The sequence below is a fragment of the Mus caroli genome, unplaced genomic scaffold, assembly GCF_978045245.1.
Source record: "Mus caroli unplaced genomic scaffold, Mus_caroli_1 scaffold_7, whole genome shotgun sequence".
NCBI classification, from domain to species: domain Eukaryota; kingdom Metazoa; phylum Chordata; class Mammalia; order Rodentia; family Muridae; genus Mus; species Mus caroli.
This window is the reverse complement of record NW_028227262.1, coordinates 137,220,343-137,240,427: the sequence shown is the minus strand read 5'-3', so window position 1 is coordinate 137,240,427 and position 20,085 is coordinate 137,220,343. Positions and strand designations below refer to the sequence as shown.

General features: G+C 37.9%; 1 protein-coding gene across 1 annotated transcript in view; it reads right to left on the bottom strand.

Moving 5' to 3' along the window:
* The window catches only part of Thsd7a (thrombospondin type 1 domain containing 7A), a 420,538-nt gene that overhangs the window by 52,911 nt on the left and 347,542 nt on the right, over positions 1-20,085 (bottom strand). The window contains exons 12-13 of the mRNA XM_085840819.1: positions 10,626-10,820; positions 8,805-9,068 (exon numbers count right to left, since the gene is read on the bottom strand). Of these exons, the coding sequence (XP_085696945.1) occupies positions 8,805-9,068; positions 10,626-10,820 (459 nt within the window). The remainder of the gene's footprint in view (positions 1-8,804; positions 9,069-10,625; positions 10,821-20,085) is intronic.

Sequence of the window (20,085 nt, the reverse complement as noted above, 5' to 3'; positions counted from 1 at the left end):
TCCTCAGAAAATTGGACATAGTACTACCGGAGGATCCAGCAATACCTCTCCTGGGCATATATCCAGAAGATGTCCCAACCGGTAAAAAGGACACATGCTCCACTATGTTCATAGCAGCCCTATTTATAATAGCCAGAAGCTGGAAAGAACCCAGATGTCCCTCAACAGAGGAATGGATACAGAAATTATGGTACATTTACACAATGGAGTACTACTCAGCTATTAAAAAGAATGAATTTATGAAATTCCTAGCCAAATGGATGGACCTGGAGGGCATCATCTTGAGTGAAGTAACACAATCACAAAAGATCTCACACAATATGTATTCATTGATAAGTGGATATTAGCCCAGAAACTTAGGATACCCAAGATATAAGATACAATTTGATAAACGCATGAAACTCAAGAAGAATGAAGACCAAAGTGTGGACATTGTGCACCTTCTTAGAATTGGGAACAAAACACCCAGGGAAGGAGTTACAGAGACAAAGTTCGTAGCTGTGATGAAAGGATGGACCATTTAGAGACTGCTGTATCCAGGGATCCGTCCCATAATCAGCTTCTAAACGCTGACACCATTGCATACACTAGTAAGATCTTGCTGAAAGGACCCAAATATAGCTGTCTCTTGTGAGACGATGCCGGGGCCTAGCAAACACAGGAGTGGATGTTCACAGTCAGCTATTGGATGTATCACAGGGCTCCCAATGGAGAAGCTAGAGAAAGTACCCAAGGAGCTAAAGGGATCTGCAACCCTATTGTTGGAACAACATGATGTACTAACCAGAACCCTGGAGCTCTTGTCTCTAGCTGCATATGTATCGAAAGATGGCCTAGTCAGCCATCAATGGAAAGAGAGGCCCATTGGACTTGCAAACTTTATATGCCCCAATATAGGGGAATGCCAGGGCCAAAAGAATGGGAATGGGTGGGTAGGGAAGTGGGGGGCGCTATGGGGGACTTTTGGGATAGTATTGGAAATGTAATTGAGGAAAATATGTAATAAAAATAATAATAATAAAAAAATAAATCTTTAAAAAAGAAAAAAAAAAAAAAAAAAAAAAAAGAAAAAAAAAAAAAAAAAAAAAAAAAAAAAAAAAAAAGAAATGAAGCTGTGGAGTAGTTTCTTAATTAGTGCTTGATGGAGGAACAGCCAGCCCATTGTGGGTGGTGCCATCCCTGGGGTAGTGGCATTGGGTCTTATAAAAAAAGCAGGCTGAGCAAACCATGAGGAGCAAGCCGATAAGAAATTCATAGCCTCTAACTCAGCTCCTGGCTCAGGTTCCTGGCGTTTGAGTTCTTATCCTGATTTCCTTTGATGATGAACTGTGATGTGGAAACATAAGCTGAGTAAACCCTTTACTCCACAGGTTGATTTGGTCCTGGATTTCATCACAGCAATAGAAACCCTAACTAAGGAACAAGCACACACACACAAAAAACAGCAAGGACAGGACAGGGCCTTTCCTGTCACATGCGCCATGAACTGTAGCTGTGGGGAACTTCCCAAGTCTCTTGCCCTTTACCTCCATGATGGGGCTACAAGGAGCCCCAGGAATAGAGAGCTGAGTCCACATCCAGCTCAAATCAGTTTCTGCACCATGGTTCTTTTTTTGTGCTGGGTGCCGATTTCTCTGACTCGTCAATGTTGAATTGGGTTATCCCATGGAAAAGTCAGATGTGTACTTTTGAATAACTAGCTGCACAAAAGCAATACTGTTTGTATACTCCATCAAATGAAAAATTTAAAATTCTGAAATGAGTTAAATAAGTTCTCATAACTGAATATGCTTTTGGAAATATTAAAACTCCATTTTTCATTTGTTCATAAAGCTCTCTTCATTGCCTCTTGATTTAATGAATCGTGCTCTTCCTGAGCTACATGTGTTCACCATGACAGGAACAGTTTCTTACTCAATTTTGTTTCTAAGTAACCTCTAGTATAAAACGTAAGTCCTCCTTAGAATCCCATCGGGAAAGTAAGACATTTCAGTTCTGGTGTGCTGAGTGTTCATGTGCACTATCTGAAAAATCTATTTGTTCAATTTCATGTGTTTTTTTTAATCAGATATATCTTGAATTTGGGTCATCTGTAATGCACAAACTCTCAGACTGGAATCTATGTAAATCTGATAGTAAACTAACATTTTCCTCATCTGACATGTTTTTCTCTTCTAAGTTTTGCTGATGAGTCTTTCTGTTCCCACATATTTTAATAGTAAGCAGCATCACAGTTGTAGCACTTGCTCTGGAGATCTTGACGAAGGAGACACTGGTGTTGACAATTCTTTGCTTTGGCCATGAAAATCTGCATCTGGTTTGAAATAATTTCAGTATTAAGGCTGAAGGAGGTGAGATGAGGATGAGTAGGGTGTTAGCAATAGTGACAAGTGCTACCACACAAGGGTATGACATAATATGAAAACACTTATTAACACATTACAATTCTATTTATCCAATAGAATTCTATTTATTTTGGTATTTGTGCATTATAAAATACTTTGTATTAATAATAAATTTGAAAAAATATTAAATTTGTTTAACTTAAAATTTTTATGGATTTATTTTTTTTCACTACTGGTCTTGTACTGCAAACTACCTTAAGCAAATTCTGTATGAGTAACTTTGGTTGCAGTGAGAGTTTTTGCAAAATATTGAACTTGAATTGGTATGCTGTGAATCCCATAGGTGCTTGCAAAGTCAACTATTAAAGCCATTCAATGCTGTGTAGCCCCTTCTGTTTTATTATCACTTGTTAGCATAGTAGGCAAAGAAAGAAAGCAATAATATATGATTATTATATAATAATGATATAATACAAATTGCCCTCTTTCAAAATTGATGTTAAGATGAAATTAACATCACCCTAAATGAAACTTGTAGAGAAACTATTTAGAACCTTAGCTTTGATGTGCCAGAAAGCAAATATAATAAACAAACAAATAAACAAAATGAAAGTATACAATGCAGTCTACAAAACATGTCAGCTATCTGAAAGCCTCTATGATGTCACTCAGCAATGGAAGGTTAGGGAGGCACTGGGTCTTGGCTATTAAAGTCTCCAAGTAAAATATGTCAGACACCTTTAAGATAACTTGTGTTCTATTTATAAAAAGAACAGTATATAACTTGGAGCAAGTTCTCACTGCTCCAGCTAAGCTGAAAACACTGTCCCCTTTCGATGTTTTGACAGATGTATTGTGAATTTTGATGGATATATAGGTATAAGTTATTTTTATGATTTTAAGAGTTTTCTTCTTCATGCATGAAAAATGTCATAGTAAAATGCTAAAGGTGTATTGGGTTATAAAATTTGGAATGGTTTTATTGATTAAAGTTCATTTAGGGGCCAGCAGATGGCTCAGGGGGTTAAAGAGCCTGCCTTTTAGAGGCCCGCTGTCATACACATCAAAACTTTCCATGACTGATTATCAATGTGTGGGTGTGTGGAGGTGTAAACTGTCTTGCCTCTAGCAGAGTACCCTCTTAAGGTTTTGGAGGGCAGTTTCTCTCTGACAGCTCCTGATTCCTTTCTATCCTCAACAACCGGAGACACACTTGATGCAGGGTGAAAATCCTCAGTCTTTGAATGTTTAGTAGAGGCTGCCTATGGTCTTGTTGCAATGCAGATTCTATCTCTACATGTTTGCAGGGAAGGATATTTTTATAGTTACAACAGTTCCTCCATCCTCCATCTTCCCTAAACCATTTTTTTGCATAGCTAAGATTCAGATCAACATTCAAATAACAGGTCTTCTGCTACCCCATTTTTGCAAATAACATATTCCTGGAACACAACTATGCCCACTGGCACACAGTTTGTTCACAGCCCCTTTCTTTTTACAACCCTACAAGTTGCAACAATGACAATGAGTCACAAATTCTAAAGTATCTGTTATCTGACCCTTTAGGAAAACATTTAATTACAAGTAATTTAACATAATGCTCAGTTTTTGAGTTTCCTCATGGTCTATCTGTGTTGCAACTATTTGATATTTTCAATGGTTGTTATTTTATGTTAAGCGACACGCTTAGCAATGAGACTCATGGAAAAAGTAACCCAATTGTTCACTTGGTATTAACAGTGATTTGACATTATAATTGACTTCAACCTTAGGCTACTTACTGATACTGAATTATGGCTTAAATACTGCCTATTCAAAATAGTAAATAAATTTTCTTGAGAAAATATAAAGAGACTTGTCTAGAAGAAATGATGTGAGTTGGAAACTTTAAGATATAAAACACATCTTTCAGGGAAAACAGTTGGAGGAATTATTCCTTACTTTCACAGAGTCCAATATCTCAAACTCTCAATGAAACTTGTCAACACACTTGGAAAATTCAAGACATCATGATTCAACAGGAATCAAAAGTTAAGCTATTATACAATCAGACTAGAACAGAACAGGGTGCTTTACCAATGAAAGAACTTTTTATTACATGGGTATTATTGGTCTAATTGAATAGGTTTACTGTGTGGCTATTGTTTTTTTCTCCCATGTAGTGGACATATTGGAACTTGGACATTGGATCAGAATCACCTAGTCTTTTTTGCAGCACATGTTGCTGTCCTTTGCTCTAAGGATCACCACAATTTTTACTGATCCATCTGGTTGTCTTCCAGAAGCATGCTACATGGGGAGGGTGGCTAGAATTAAGAAAGTGCTACAGTGTTCCTGATAAACTCTAAGCACACTGAGAATTCAGCCCTGTTCACACTGAAAACTTCTCTCAAGTATTCCACTCATTTATACATTCTGGAAATGTCTACTGTGCATTAACTCTTCCAGAAGCTAAGAACATATTAGGGAGTATAGGAGTCTAATGTGTTCTAGCAAATCTATGTGTATGCATGGTAGATGAAAACACATATAATGAATATACAAGGTAAACTGTATGGTATGTTTACAGGGTGATGCATGCCTTACAAATACCAGTTGAAGAACAGAATGAGGGACTTTAGAGTGCTGGGTTAGTTGAGAAACTTCATGATAAAGTTTTCTCACATATACTTGAATGGAATTTTGCATGTATAGATTGCATATGCCAAATAACCTCTAAAATATTAAGGTGAACTAACATAATTGTTTTAAGTTTTATAATGGAAAGAACAAAAGTTTATGTAATCTTAAACTATACACTGAGATCTGATCTTATTAAAAGACAAAAAAATTAGATTTGATTGTGGGAATATAAATGTAGCTTTTCTCAGCCTAGTCTATCATCACAAGAAAGTCTAAGCTGCAGTAATAAAACTATGCTCCAAGTTGAAGAAATTAAAAAGGGGTGGCCACATGGAAAATAGTCTAAACTAACATACAATTAAACCAGGTGTCTTAGGGTTTCTATTCCTGCATAAACATCATGACCAAGAAGCAGTTTGTGGAGGAAAGGGTTTATTTGGCTTACACTTCCATACTGCTGCTCATCACCAGGGAAGTCAGGACTGAAACCCAAGCAGTGCAGGGAGCTGGAGTAGATGCAGAGGCCATGGAGGGATGTTCTTTACTGGCTTGCTTCCCCTGGCTTGCTCAGCCTGCTCTCTTATAGAACCCAAGACTACCAGCCCAGAGATAGTCCCACCCACAAGGGGCCTTTCCCCTTGATCACTAATTGAGAAAATGCCTTACAGTTGGATCTCATGGAGGCATTTCCTCAACTGAAGCTCCTTTTTCTGTGACAACTCCAGCTGTGTCAAGTTGACACAAAACTAGCCAGTACACCAGGGAAAGTCAAATTGCATAACACTGTAATTACTAATAAGATAAGTCACAGAGGATGGACAGCAGAGGTTAGACAGAACTGCCCCAAGGCAAGTGAAAATTGAATAAGAGATTAACTCATTGAATTCATACAATAGGGGTCAACTTTATGCTCAAATTAAAGGAGAGAGATAGTTTTTCTCCAAGCCACATAGAGCTCCACAATGGTGATCCTTCTAAAAAGTTAATTTGGCTTTGAGAATGCAGAGAGCAATGCAGAGCATGCCTAGAACTGTGTAGCCAACTTTGACAATCCTCAAACTATCAAACTGATGGAATATAACGAAGACAAATGTAAAACAGAAATCTCTGTAAAGGGATGAAATTTCCTTAGCCGGTCCTTAGAACTGGCGTTTGTAAATATTAAAACAAATCACCGATGCCCTATTACAAATGAAAAGAGATTGAAGATGAGGATGAAGACAGGGGACTGTCGTCATTAAAGATGACAGTCACAGAAAAACATATATGGCTATGAGCCACCATAGGTTGCTGGGAATTAAACTCAGGACCTCTGGAGGAGCAGTCAATGCTTTTAACCTCTGAGCCATCTCTCCAAATTGTGACACAGCTCAAGAGTAAGCATGGGACCCTGAGACTGTTACTGATGCTGAGTGTACTTGCACACAGGAGCCTAGCATGGCTGCCCTCTGAGAAACCCAACAAGCAGCTGAAAGAGTCAGATGCAGATACTAGCAGCCAACCAATGGATGGAAGCTGGGATCCCTGTGATTGAATTGTGGAAAAGCTGGGAGAAGCTGAGAAGGATGACCCCATGGGAATACCAGCAGTCTCAACTAACCTGGACCTCCGAGATCTCTCAGACACTGAGCCTTCAACTAGGCAGCATACACTAGCTGATATGAGGCCTCGACGCATATACAGCAGAGGACTGCTAGGTCTAGCCTCAGTGAAAGAAGATGCACCTAACCCTCAAGAGACTTGAGGGCCCAGGAAGAGGGGAGGTCTGATGGGATGGGGGTGGGGGTGGGGGCATTCTCTTGGTGACTTGGGTGGAGTGGGAGAGGAGGTATGGAATGGGAAGTGGTGGTGGTGGGGGCAGACCAGGATAGGGATGAAGTCTGGACTGTAAAAAAGGAGTAAATGAATAAACAAATGAACAAACAAACAAACAAATAAATATTTATCATGAATAAAAAAGCACAGTTGGAATCGTTTTCTTGGTGAAGACTTTTCTAAGGTTCTTTCAAACTCCTCATGGGATTCTTTTGCTGTTTGTATCTTTCCTGGAAAGAAGAGCTGTATTCTCTAGGCCTCAACTTGATCACACTAAGGTAAGATATCTGTGTTTGGCTAATTTCAATGGCATTTTTGTCTTAAACCTTTTAATTATGTGGCTTAGTTACATTTACTAGATAACAAATTATGATAGCCAAAAGTTGGTGTATAAGCACTGGAATTATATGCAGCCCACTGGTAAAATACTTACCTTGCATAGACACAGTTCTGCTTGTGATCTCCATCACCTCAAAAAAATTAAATCATTTTCTTTTCCAGTCCTAAAATATGATGGCTAAAGTTCTCATGCATCTAATTAGTAGACCAGAGTAAAAGCAGAACTATGTGAAAGGCATTCTGAACGCTCAGGGCAATGTTCAAAACAATTATTACCTCAGTAATCACTACACAGAACAAATTAAATGTGAACAAATAACACAGTCCAAGAGAAACTCAATTTAAACGATCTTCACTTTCATATTGAATAACAATTCAAAATTTTATACAGTATTATCTCAAAATAGGAAAGGTATCTCTATTTTTGGAATCTGATAACACTTCTGTTATTTGATGCTGACTATAAAATCATGTTGCTTTTACAGATATTCTCAGAGTTTAAACCATCTTCTAACAGATTACTCCAAATGCAGAAATCTTCCATTTAGCAATGGACTCATACTATCCTGAGGAATATATCTATAGCTTCATCTTTGAGGATTCTTTGGGGTTTGCAAAAACAAGAGCTATGAGGTAATGTTAAAATAAGGAGTAAGACTTCCAGAAGTTCCTATGTTGGGGAAGGCTTAAGGGACAGGAAGAAATATGTCGGCATGATGCTTTGAGAATTTATAAATGTGAAATGATACTATTAGCTTGCCTTGTCCTCTGGACCATATACTAAAACTGGACTAGCCTTTTTTTTTAACAGCAGGAGTTATTTCAGCAAGGTTGGAGGGTAACTGCTGTGGTGTTGCTTCTAGCAATTTAATTTTTCCATTCTTGGTCACTTCTATAACCAGGTGAGACATCGCTGTCTAAATTTTGAAAAAAAAAATCCACCTGGAGCTCAGGCTAACACACTATAAAATGACTATATTTCATTAAAAAGCAGATATACTAAAGTTTAAAAATGGTAGTGATGTATTTCTATTGCTACATTCAGATCAAAACTTAAGGATTCATTGTGTATACTGGCTCCGAGTAGCCACTAAATACACTCTTTTGACAATGAAATCATTGTCCCTGAGGTTTAGTTTAAAAGAAAAATAGTCATAGTTTCCTAGAAGTAATTTTTGCTTTTCCCCCGGTCTCAACTGGACTATGAACAGATGTTTGAGAGTTTTCGAATTTTCTATCTGCTACTTTAATGTCATTCTGGGCATATTGCAAAGCTTGCCAGTAGGGTTGATAAAGTCTCCCTCATTTAAAAGTTCAATCTGCTGTTTGTATTAGAATCTTACATATTCCCAGTCCCTTTCTGTTCACATACCAGTTGGGGATTGTTGGGTCTGTTGGGTCTGTTGGATGAAGTCTGTTGATAAGTCCCAAGAGAACGTTTTGTAAATATTCTTGCCTTCGTGTGTGAGAATGTGGACCCCATAATGCTGAATCTAAGCAATTTGGAACCATCTGCTAACGCTCGAGCCTTAAGTCCTGTTATAAATAGAGGGTGGACTGTGTGGTGCACATTAATCTAGTTAGAAAACTCTTCTGCAAACTTTCCTATACGCTCTATGATACAGGTGTATTTTTCCTACATTACCAAAGAGCAATACAAACACTGCAGCGAGATTGGGTTACCATGGCTGTTGCATCGCGATGTTTCCACAAGTCTGCCATTTTGATCATAGCACGCCATCGCTTGGTAACGGTATCCTTGCCCGCATTCCTTGCTGTCGCCTTGTACCTTCATTCCCAGCAGCACCTCAGCCTTCCCTTCCGGTAAAATACAGTCTGACCAGTTCCCCACCGGCTGTGCATTATATTTGTCACAGGGACAATACTGGGTCTCGATCAGAGGGTACAAATGAGAGTTTTTACATTTTTCCTTCTTTTTACTTTTTCCTGTGGGAGAGAATTACGTTGGAAAATATGTCATTAATTTCTAGCATCCTTAGATTTTTCACATTCTTATAATTCCTTTCTTTGCTTTTGCTTTTATTCAGTTGTGGCCTATAAATAAGTGATATCTTTTCATTTCTAAGTGCTTTCTAAATAAATTTTTTGCTGATATTGGGTGCTTTGTGCCTTGCACAGTAAAACTTTTCTTATATTCTCATTTAAAAATAGTCCGCTTTGCATAAAGAATTGCAGTTGGCTTTGATACTCTGCAATGCTGAAATCCTCATGTTTGTCCTGACTCAGGGCTTTGTGGCAATTGCACTAACCTCTTCGGTTTAATATATGCAGAAATGCAGGATGTAGAGAGACAGATACTTCACTGGATTACATTCTTTCTGCTGACTGCAAATAGCTGGCAGAGTTTCATGGGATTATAATTCAGAATTGAAGATTTAAGGTTAATTTCTTGGCATATTAATTTGAATCTTGCAAAATTTCTGAATAGCAGTTATTTTGACAAACTTGATGACAAATACAGACAATAGCAGTAGTACTCAAAAAGATTTGTGTAGAATAAAACTTGCAAAATGTTTTTTGTTACTGTTTTTTGTTTGTTTTTTGCTTTTTGTTTGTTCGAGACAAGGTTTCTCTGTGTAGCCCTGGCTGTCCTAGAACTCACTTTGTAGACCAGGCTGGCCTCAAACTCAGAAATCCACCTGACTCTGCCTCCCAAGAGCTGGGATTAAAGATGTGCTCCACCACGCCCGGCTAGCAAAAAGTTTTGAATAAAAGGAAATTATCTCTTAAAAATATCCTCATATATAAGTTGCATATGTACTTTAAAATTATATATTTATTCAAGTAATATCATATGAAATATTCATGATATGCAATTTTAATTTTATCATATATAATATATTCCTAAATTATATTATATGTTTAATTATATATATAATCTCTATATAAACATATAGAGATAATAATAATATAAATAATCATCAATATTTTGTTTGTTTTTTTTGCCGCTGACAGTGTGTTCAATTGCATCCTGCTTCAGTGTATTCTCTTGTCTCCTAAATTGTTAATCAGGTTACTGTTAATTGCTTATTTTTGTTTTTTTAACTTTTTAAAGCAATTGTGCTTTGTGTTTGAATGCAGGTTTCATACACATATTTAATGCTGCATTTCTCACTGTAGGAGATAAGTTATGAGCTGAGGCTATGGTAGTGAGAACAGACTGATTTCAAAAGGGGTAGCCTCTACTCTTTGCTCCAGACACTACAAACTTCCTAGGCAAGACACTAAAGCTGCGTGTTTAAAGAGAACAATCTTCTATTATTTGTTGCATAGGGAATAAGCTGCTTTTTCTTTCTTCTAAAATAATATACTTCTATCACTGTTACCTTGCATTAAAGTACACACCTGAATCTACTGAAATACTCAGATAACTGCAGCAATTATAAGGGCATTCAAATATACTCACAGAATGCTCTTGGTTTGAGTTTTATTGTATTTTTCTGTCGTGATAAGAGTTACATTTAGCATTGCAATTATTCTTACCAACAATAGCACGCTTTCTGGTCCTAACTGCACCGCAGTCTCCGTTGCATGAAGAAAACTTGGACCAGCTGGTAAATTGACAGTCATCTTGGCAGGGGATCTGGCAAGCCTGGGTCAGGGCTGGCACAGGGCCTGCATACTGGAGGCACTCCTGGATGCTAGCCTGCCCTCCATCTTGCTTTCGACAAGTAATGGCTAAAAGAAAAGCATGTGTCTAATTATTCCATAATTTAAAAATTAATAGCATTTTCACAGAGTGAGAAACTCTCTTCTAATTCCCAGTTTACTATACAAACATGGTTAGAGTACTTCTAAGAATCACAGTAGACACAAGTGTGTGTGTGTGTGTGTGTGTGTGTGTGTGTGTGTGCATACATGTGTGTAAGCATGTGCTGTGAGTGCACATTTCAAGGCCAGATTCTAACACTGAGTGCTTTCTTCTATCTTTCTGCTTATTTTTGAGACAGGGCCTATCACAGAAGGTGGGGCTCAACCATTGTCAAGACTGGCCAGCTTATAAGTTACTAGCATCCTTTGGCCCTTTCCCACCTAGCGCTGGGATTATAGTCACCCTCTGCTGCACCCTGCTTTTTATGTGGGTGCTGGGAATCAAACTCAGATTCGTATGCTTGTGCAGCAAGCACTTTACTCACTGAGCCATCTCCCAAACTTTATACTTTCTTTAAATAACACATAGCCTTCATTGGCTGCTTTGGCACAGGAAAAATATTCCAACACATACCACAAACAGACACACACACAGAGACACAGACACACACAGACACACAGACACACACACACACACAGACACACACACACACACTACCCTCTCTTGAAAAAAACCAAAAAAGCCACATTTATAACAAACACATAGATACATACACACACAATATACCCATAGACACAGACATTGTTGTACACACCCACACCACACCCACAGACACAGATACCCCCATACACATACAGATACACACAGATGCACAGACACAAACACACACACACACACACACTCACATAGATACCCACATCCATACATACAGATACAGAGTCACAAACACACATAAACACACACCAGAACAGAAACATATACATAGATATATATACTTAGTGACATTTCACTAGATTCTATGAATGATTTAAATTTATTTCACGTATGGGCTAGATTTAGAAATTAATTTTAGTAAAGAAATTATTCTAGTTTATGTTGAACATAGAGTATTTGCCCTAGTGCTTGAAGCAAGTAAGAAGTCTCCAATGTTGTTTTAGGACATAAACCAATCTACATTTTTTGTCTACAGAGGTCTCAGTGGCTGCCCGTTGGTTAGTGAATGGTGGTGGGAGAGCAAGTTTATGCAACTTATGGTAGGGCCACAATGGCACAAAAGCACTATTCTCTTCCACATTGAGAGTGCACTGGTGTGTCTGACAGGAGACAGTATCAAACCTTTCAATCCCTTCTGACCCCAACTTCTTCATATTGCAGAAATATCGACTCTGGATTTCGTGTCTCTAGCTGCATATGTATCAGAAGATGGCCTAGTCGGCCATCAGTGGAAAGAGAGGCCCATTGGTCATACAAATTTTATATGCCTCAGTATAGGGGAACGCCAGGGCCAAGAAGTGGGAGTGGGTGGGTAGGGGAGTGGGGTAGGAGGGTATGGGGGACTTTTGGGATAGCACTGGAAATGTAAATGAAGAAAATACCTAATTAAAAAAAAAAAGATTGGAAACTCTTAACAAGTTTTATTTAGCATATCACTACTATAATTCTCATGACTACCTCTGGACTCTATTGATGATGAAAGTCCATTTCAACATTGTTCCAGTAGTTTTTTAAAACAAGGAAGCATTTTATCATATATAAAACACAGATAGATAATGTCTGTTATGTAAGAGATCTTAAAGGCAAGATCACATGTTGCTTGCAGTCGCCCCTCTCCTTCTATCATTTAATCCACAGGACCTAAAAGTAATTTGTTCATTTAACAAGAAAGCCAATGAAACATTTAACCTTTGGTCCTGAATTGAAATCTTCATTAAATTACCTTAAATAGCCCTGTTTAGACTGATTTATATGGCCTTTTCAAGTTTATGGTGGAGGCTGAAACTATTCCTGCTTACCAGCTTGCTCAGAGTTCTATCATCATGAAATTTAGGGAAGAGACTAGTATGTTGGCCTGAATTAGAACTGGGATACAGGGGTCCCCAGATTAGATTATATACCTGTGAGCTGAAACCCATCAGAACACTGCAGATTGTAGAATGGGCATGCAGCCAGAAGTAGTTGACAGTTGGAGAAAGGTAAAATGTTCCCTGCAAGGAAAGCACAATGTGGAACCATCCACAGAAGCTCATTTTGTGCTACAAGAGCAGTTCCAAGACTCCTAGGCTTTGAATGGAATCTCATTCATACACTCTAATTTGGTGGAGCCCAATTGTACAAAAGTAGCAGCGAGATCCTTAAGTTGTAAAGCCATAATCACTGGAAGGGGATGGGCATTGTGAAAATCAGGTGAAAAATCAAAGGTCACTCTCACCACATCTGGGGAGGCTGGCATGGCCCTTATTTATCACAGTAGTCTAAAGTAGTGGTGTGTCAGGGATGCAAAGTAGAATAACTTGGCTGGCTTTTGGAATATAGCTTTCTTACTAAACTCTAATGTTTTTATTTCACTGGCCAAAGACAAAGTCCTACACAGCTCTTATGATATCAAATTGCTGGCTGGCTGTAAGCTACAGCTCTTTGAGGTAATAGAGTATTTCCTGCAGCTGAAACATCTGGAAGGCTACTCAAAGCTTCCATTCTTAGAATCAGCCATGAGGCCTCTGTGCTAGGATCAAGGAATAAGCATTTTTCAAAGCTTTTAGATGTTCAAGACTCTGGTTGATGGTTATCTGTTCCACGAGAGGCTCTGCCAGAGCCTGACCAACACAGATCCAGATCCTCACAGCAAACCATTAGACTGAACACGACCCCAATGGAGGAGTTAGGGGAAGGACTGAAGAGGCTGAAGGAGTTTGCAACCCTACAGGAAGAACAACAATATCAACCAACCAGACCCTCCCCATAGCTCCCAAGGACTAAACCACCAACCAAAGAGTACACATGGGGGGGGGGATAGCTCCAACTGCATATGTAGCAGTGGATTGCCTTATCTTACATAAGAGGGAAGAGTGGCCCTTGGTCCTGTGAAGGCTTAATGCCTCAGTGTAGGGAAGGCTAGGGCGGTGAGTTGGGAGTGGGATGAGTAGGTTTGGAGTACTCTCTTAGAGGCAGGGGGCAGAGGATGGCATAGGGGTTTTGAGGAGGGGAAATTGGGAAGGGGGATAACATTTGAAATGTAAATAAATAATCAATAAAAAAGAAATAAAAAAAATAGAGTTCTGGCTGAGACTAGTGGATAAGATGGAAGACGCTCTGATACATGGTCACCCTTGCACTATATCAAGCTATGGAAAACACTGGTATGTGGGTTTAAACTCTAAACTTGAATTATTGTTCTGTCAAGAAAGTATTATGGGGACTTTTATGGGATGGATCAAAGTGAACATCCATCTATTTTGAAGAAAAGCCATCTGTAGTACTCCCACAGGTGAAATGTTCTGATTGGGTTTCACAGTCCTCTCTACTTCTGTACATAAGATCAACCATTTATGCACCATAAACTCAGTAAGTTCACATATTTATAAGGAACACTTGAGAAATGAAAGTATTCATCGTTTTACTAGCTATGATGAAAGAACCTCCAAGAATTATTAATTTGGGATGGAATTCTTAGAAAGATGGATGTACTGTTTGCAACTAAATCAGGAACAAAAAATGTTATCTGTGGGATCCTTGAAATGAAATACAATTTGCTCACTTATTTAATGTGTCCTGCTGAAATGGAGACTCAAATTTAAATCTTCTGAGAACGTTATTAAAGTTTCTTGAGACGGTTATTAAAGGCCCTCGACTTCTCCGTGAGGGCCCCAGCCTTCATCTGTCTGTCTTTCCTGTCTCTCTCTCTCTCTGTATCTTTTTTTCTCATCATATGTTAAAATTACTTTATGTATCTTCACATTTTGATTTGAGAAAGAAAATCAAAATAACTCTAATACCAATATAATTCTAGAAATAAATTAACATGGTTGATAAATACACTACTTACAAAAATCAGAAGGTTCTTTCCCATACTCAGACATGGCCTGTAAATCTTGTTTGTGCTTCAGTAAGTTGAAACGGAAACCAAGTATGTAAAATTCCTTTATCGGTTCTCAGAAATCTGCTCAGCACTCTACTTCCCTTATCTGAGATTTTCAACAGTGTACATTTGGACTGAATCACACAATGTTATCCAAACAAGAGCAAGAACACCGTTTGTACAATATATTGGAAATTTATCATACCTCGTAGCTTGTTTGTATTCTATCATAGAGGAAACACAACAATTCAAACACAGAAATGCAATCTAAAATGAACTTCCTGCTACTGGGTGAGGAAAATATAAATGTTTGGAAAGGGAGCCATCTGGTCTTTCAGCTTTGTAAACTTTAAAAGTCATTTGTGAGCCACTGAAAACATGGTAGTTTTTAATTTTAGCATAAATGGATCATACCAAACATACTTTCCTGTCATTTCAGAACACTACACATGCTCAAGCAATAGTGACTTGTATTTACATCTATTCTCCTGTATAATTACTATGCAAGTTCTTCTTTGTGTAAAGGCCTTATTAAAACACAGATCGAAATAATCTTATCCTATGAGTGGATCAAGAAAGGTTTTTTTTTTTTTGTGAGATTAGCAGCTATCAAATGGAAATACTACAGTTAACAGTATGATGACAATATATACTTATTTCATTGTGAAATATCAAGATTAGATATCACAGCAGGTTTTATGTGATATAGAATAAAATGACTCTAGCTGGCTAAAAGAGAGACACAAGTATGATTAACTGTGGACTAAAGATAAGTACCCTTAGGCAAGTTTAGTCCATTAGGACTCAGGAAATATTTAAAGGTGAGTAAGAACTTCATCTTCTTCAGCAAATAAATGCTCTAAGGAAAACAACTCAAAGAAGGATTAGATCAAAGTAATTCACAAATATATACTAACCAATGGCAATCTGTAAACCGTAAGGAGACTGATTTGAAAAGACAGTGTATAGACAGTTTTATGTGTGTATATGATGTGTGTGTGTGTGTGTGTTTTCCTGTGATAATGCCTTTATCTATGAATGCAGGGATGCATACATCACTGTTCATATTTAGAGTTCAGAAAACACCTTCAGGTTGGTCTTTACATTCAATGTTGCTTGAAGTCCAATCAGGCTTATATATTTTTAATGATGTTTGTTTCTGCCTAATTAGCCCATAAGCTTCCCAAGAGCCTCCTGTTTCTGCCTCTCCTCTCAATGTGTAAGCATTCAGGTCCTGTGCATATGTAGAAGTAACTTAGGAACTGGGGCATCTCCCCAACCAGTGTGTATAGACATTTTTGCTATAATAGGCAAAAATTGGGCATGGCCTAAAGATTAGACATCATTAAATTAAGATTAATTATGTTTGGTATGATAGTCTCATTTTCATGTTATAAACTGATAGAGTGTCTATGGGAAATAATATTTTATCTAGGGATTGCTTCAGGAAAATTCTTCGCACCATGAAGGGAGTGACAGATGAACAAGATGGCAACATGTCAAAAACCTTTAATGCTGAATAAATGATAGGCACATTGTGAATACTCATGTCAGTCTTCCCATTTTTGAGTGTTTTTAAAGCATCTCCAAAATTTAAACAAACACAAAACCCCAAAACAATACAACAATAAAACTCCCAAACCAGCCAATGATTTTAATAGATGAACTATCAGTCCCAGGAGCTGTGTTTTAAATATGAAGATGTTAAAGTTTCAAGGAAACAGACCTAGCACTGTTGGGTAAACAGCAGATAGAGATGGATACCAGCATTGGTGTGAAGTTAATAACAGATCTTAGAGCCAGTAAATCTAACAACATAAAATGTCACTACTCATCTTTATATTTTTTTCAAGAAGTAGAAACTCCCCTCCAATTCAGGTTGCAGAAAGTGGGCATTTCAAGTGAGTTTTGGATTACTCTGCAGTGTGTATGGCCACCCTATCATTCTGTCACACTAATCAGAGTGAAATACATTGCTAGACCTAAAATGTGTGCACAGTTCATTATAGCAAGCAGAATCTATATCTTGGAGCAGTGAAAGCTTTGAATTATGTGTAACAAAGAGTTCAAGGGGCTCTGAGACCTTATTTATTAAATCGAGTGATATGAACATGAGGTATCCCATCTCATCCATTGTGTCTAGTGACACTCAAGACAGAACATGCTCAGCTGGTAAGTGGATTGGATGAGTTATCTTCCTGTAGTTTTATGAGCAAATGGTAATAGCGAGAATGAGATCACGTAAAAAAGAAAAAGGAAAAAGCTTAGCATGTGTAGGAAGCTTGCTACCAAGAGACATAATTGTGCTTAGATCTAGCCTATAAATAATGCAAGAACACCCTGGTTGTTTTCTAGGTAGATATAATGATCCTGGCCTTTCTTTGTAGCAAAGAGGTTTTCACTGACACAGTTGCTAAATTACGCATCCTAATTATAATTTGTGAACACAAACTTGGCAGAATGGAAAGAAACACATTTCTTAAAATTTCTCTTTGATAGTTCCTAATGATACCCATGTCATTGGTGCTCATAATACGTGTGACACATGCACACCTCTTCTTAAGAAAAAAATGTCAGCTGACAGAACAGTAGCTCAGAAGAAGGTCAGCTAGACGTTATGCGTAAAGGTTTAGCTAATTGCATGGCCACACATGGAACATTCAGGAGCAACTGTGGACATGGGCTGGTGCCACCTGTGTTTTATGAACTGCTATTAGAAAAATGGTAAATGTTACCGTACAGTTGATAACAAGGGTAATGGAGGAATTTCAGACAGAATCAGAATGTCCAAGTAACTAGGATGCTGAGATTCATACAAAATCAGAAAAATACATTTGAAAACAGAAATAGTCCCAGAAGCTTTGATCAACAGTTATGAAAGTAAAAATTACAAAATTTAGAAAGGAGTTAATAAATACATCAACCTGAAGAAAGTTTTAAAATCTTAACACATAAGTTTCCTTTTGCATTTAGATAATTTTTGCTTATATTTTCTTGTTTTAATGGGATTCTGTCTGTAAATGGACAGAATAGTATATACTTCTAAGATAAACTGACTCAGATATTTTGTCTGATCTGAACTTTAATTATGCCTTAAAGCACAATAGAAAAAAAATGGACCAGACTCACAGGCAAAAGATAAGAGAAGAGCATCATTACAGGCTCCGCAGATTTAAATTCAAGATGTAAGCCCATTTGTTCATAAAAAGCACCATACTGTGAAGTTAAACATTTCTATATAACAAACCACAAATTATTTAGATTTAATTTTACAGAAAAAATATTCTTGACAAGAGATAACATACAGATCAACATGGAGATTTAACTAAACTTACTTAGAAATGATTTATATGAAAACTTTAGTTAATGTTTATAAGTTTGTATTATAGTTTTTAAATAATATGTAACAAATAATAAAGCTCAGAGTAACATACTCATATTTAAATAGCAGAAGTTACTATTTTTCTTTAGAACAATTGTTGAGACAAGTAAGGAAATCATATGAAATACACCATTACTAGTATTTTTTTTTATCTGAATTCACCTTTGTACTTCTGCTATTCTCAAGAGAGCACTCTGCTTCTGCTGTGTTAGTCCCTCTGATCTATGGCTGCACTGACTGAGACACTGTACTGTCATCCATGACGCTACAGGGGTCAACGTTTAGACATTTATATAGAATTGTTGTGGTTTAGGCCATCATAAAGTCCTCTCAGCTGCAGGTAGTGGTAAGTGGGTTCAGCCTTCGGCTTTCTTTTCATGTCCACGTTCTGGATCCTGAGCCCTGTAGTGACCCTGGTCCCTGGTCTATGCCACCCCTGGCTACAGTTATGTCATTACAGCACTGAGATTATCCAACCATAAGGAATAGCAACATTAAATGCCCCTCAGATTTTCTGGTTTCCTAGAATCAATTAATTTACAAGGACTAAGCTCATTGATGGCTTTGAGGTAATGTCTCCAGTGTGTCTTAGGATTTCACTCTTTTCTATTATTCAATGTCTTTGTTTTCTGCCCACTAATTACTATCTATAGGGCCTTGATACTCTAGTTTGGAGGCAGAAATCAACCTTTCTGTTTATTTCCACTTCAAATGTCATCTAATCCTTCTGTATTCCTGGCTAACACATCTGCTCTGGTGGCTAGAAGAGAACTTGAAGAACTAGAAAACCAAGCCCTTGGTGCCTGCTTAAATAATAACTAACCATTGGTTAAGAGATAGTGCCTCAGTAATCCCATGGAGTTCAGAAATTGGTAAATGGCAGCGAAATCTGAGAGATTGCGATGCTCATGCAGGCAGGAGGAGAAGGCATGCAATCTAGACTTGGGTTTGGGCTGCCCCAAATTGTCATTGCTATGAGCCAGATATTTTCTTTCTAATGCAATTCCAGTGCTACATTTATCCATAAATATGATTAGGATTCAATAATATATTCACCAGGTAAAGGAATGACTTGGTCTTCTAAATATCATCTGGACAGTAGACAGGTACACAGAGAGAAAAGACAGTGGAGGCTTCAGTTATGTGACACGTTTATGTACAAATGACCTGAGCAACATGAGGGAAGCCTTTAAAATTACAATGCTTTAAAAAAATCTTTTATTTTTCTGTATTTTTTGTTCTTTTTTTTAAATTCTTTTTTTTTTAATTTTAATTAGGTATTTTCTTCATTTACATTTCTAATGCTATCCAAAAAGTCCCCCATACCCTCCCCCCCACTCCTCTACCCACCCACTCCTACTTCTTGGCCCTGGTGTTCCCCTGTACTGAGGCATATAAAGTTTGCACGACCAATGGGCCTCTCTTTCCACTGATGTCAGACTAGGCCATCTTTTGATACATATGCAGCTAGAGACACAAGCTCCAGGGGGTACTGGTTAGTTCATATTGTTGTTCCATCTATAGGATTGCAGACCCCTTTAGCTCCTTGGGTACTTTCTCTAGCTCCTCCATTGGGGGCCCTGTGATCCATCCAATAGCTGATTGTGAGCATCCACTTCTGTGTTTGCTAGGCCCCGGCATAGTCTCACAAGAGACAACTATATCAGGGTCCTTTCAGCAAAATCTTGTTAGTGTATGCAATGGTGTCAGCATTTGGAGGCTGATTATGGGATGGATCCCTGGATATGGCAGTCTCTAGATGGTTCATCCTTTCGTCTCAGCTCCAAACTTTGTCTCTGTAACTCCTTCCATGGGTGTTTTGTTCCCAATTCTAAGAAGGGGCAAAGTGTCCACACTTTGGTCTTCATTCTTCTTGAGTTTCATGTGTTTAGCA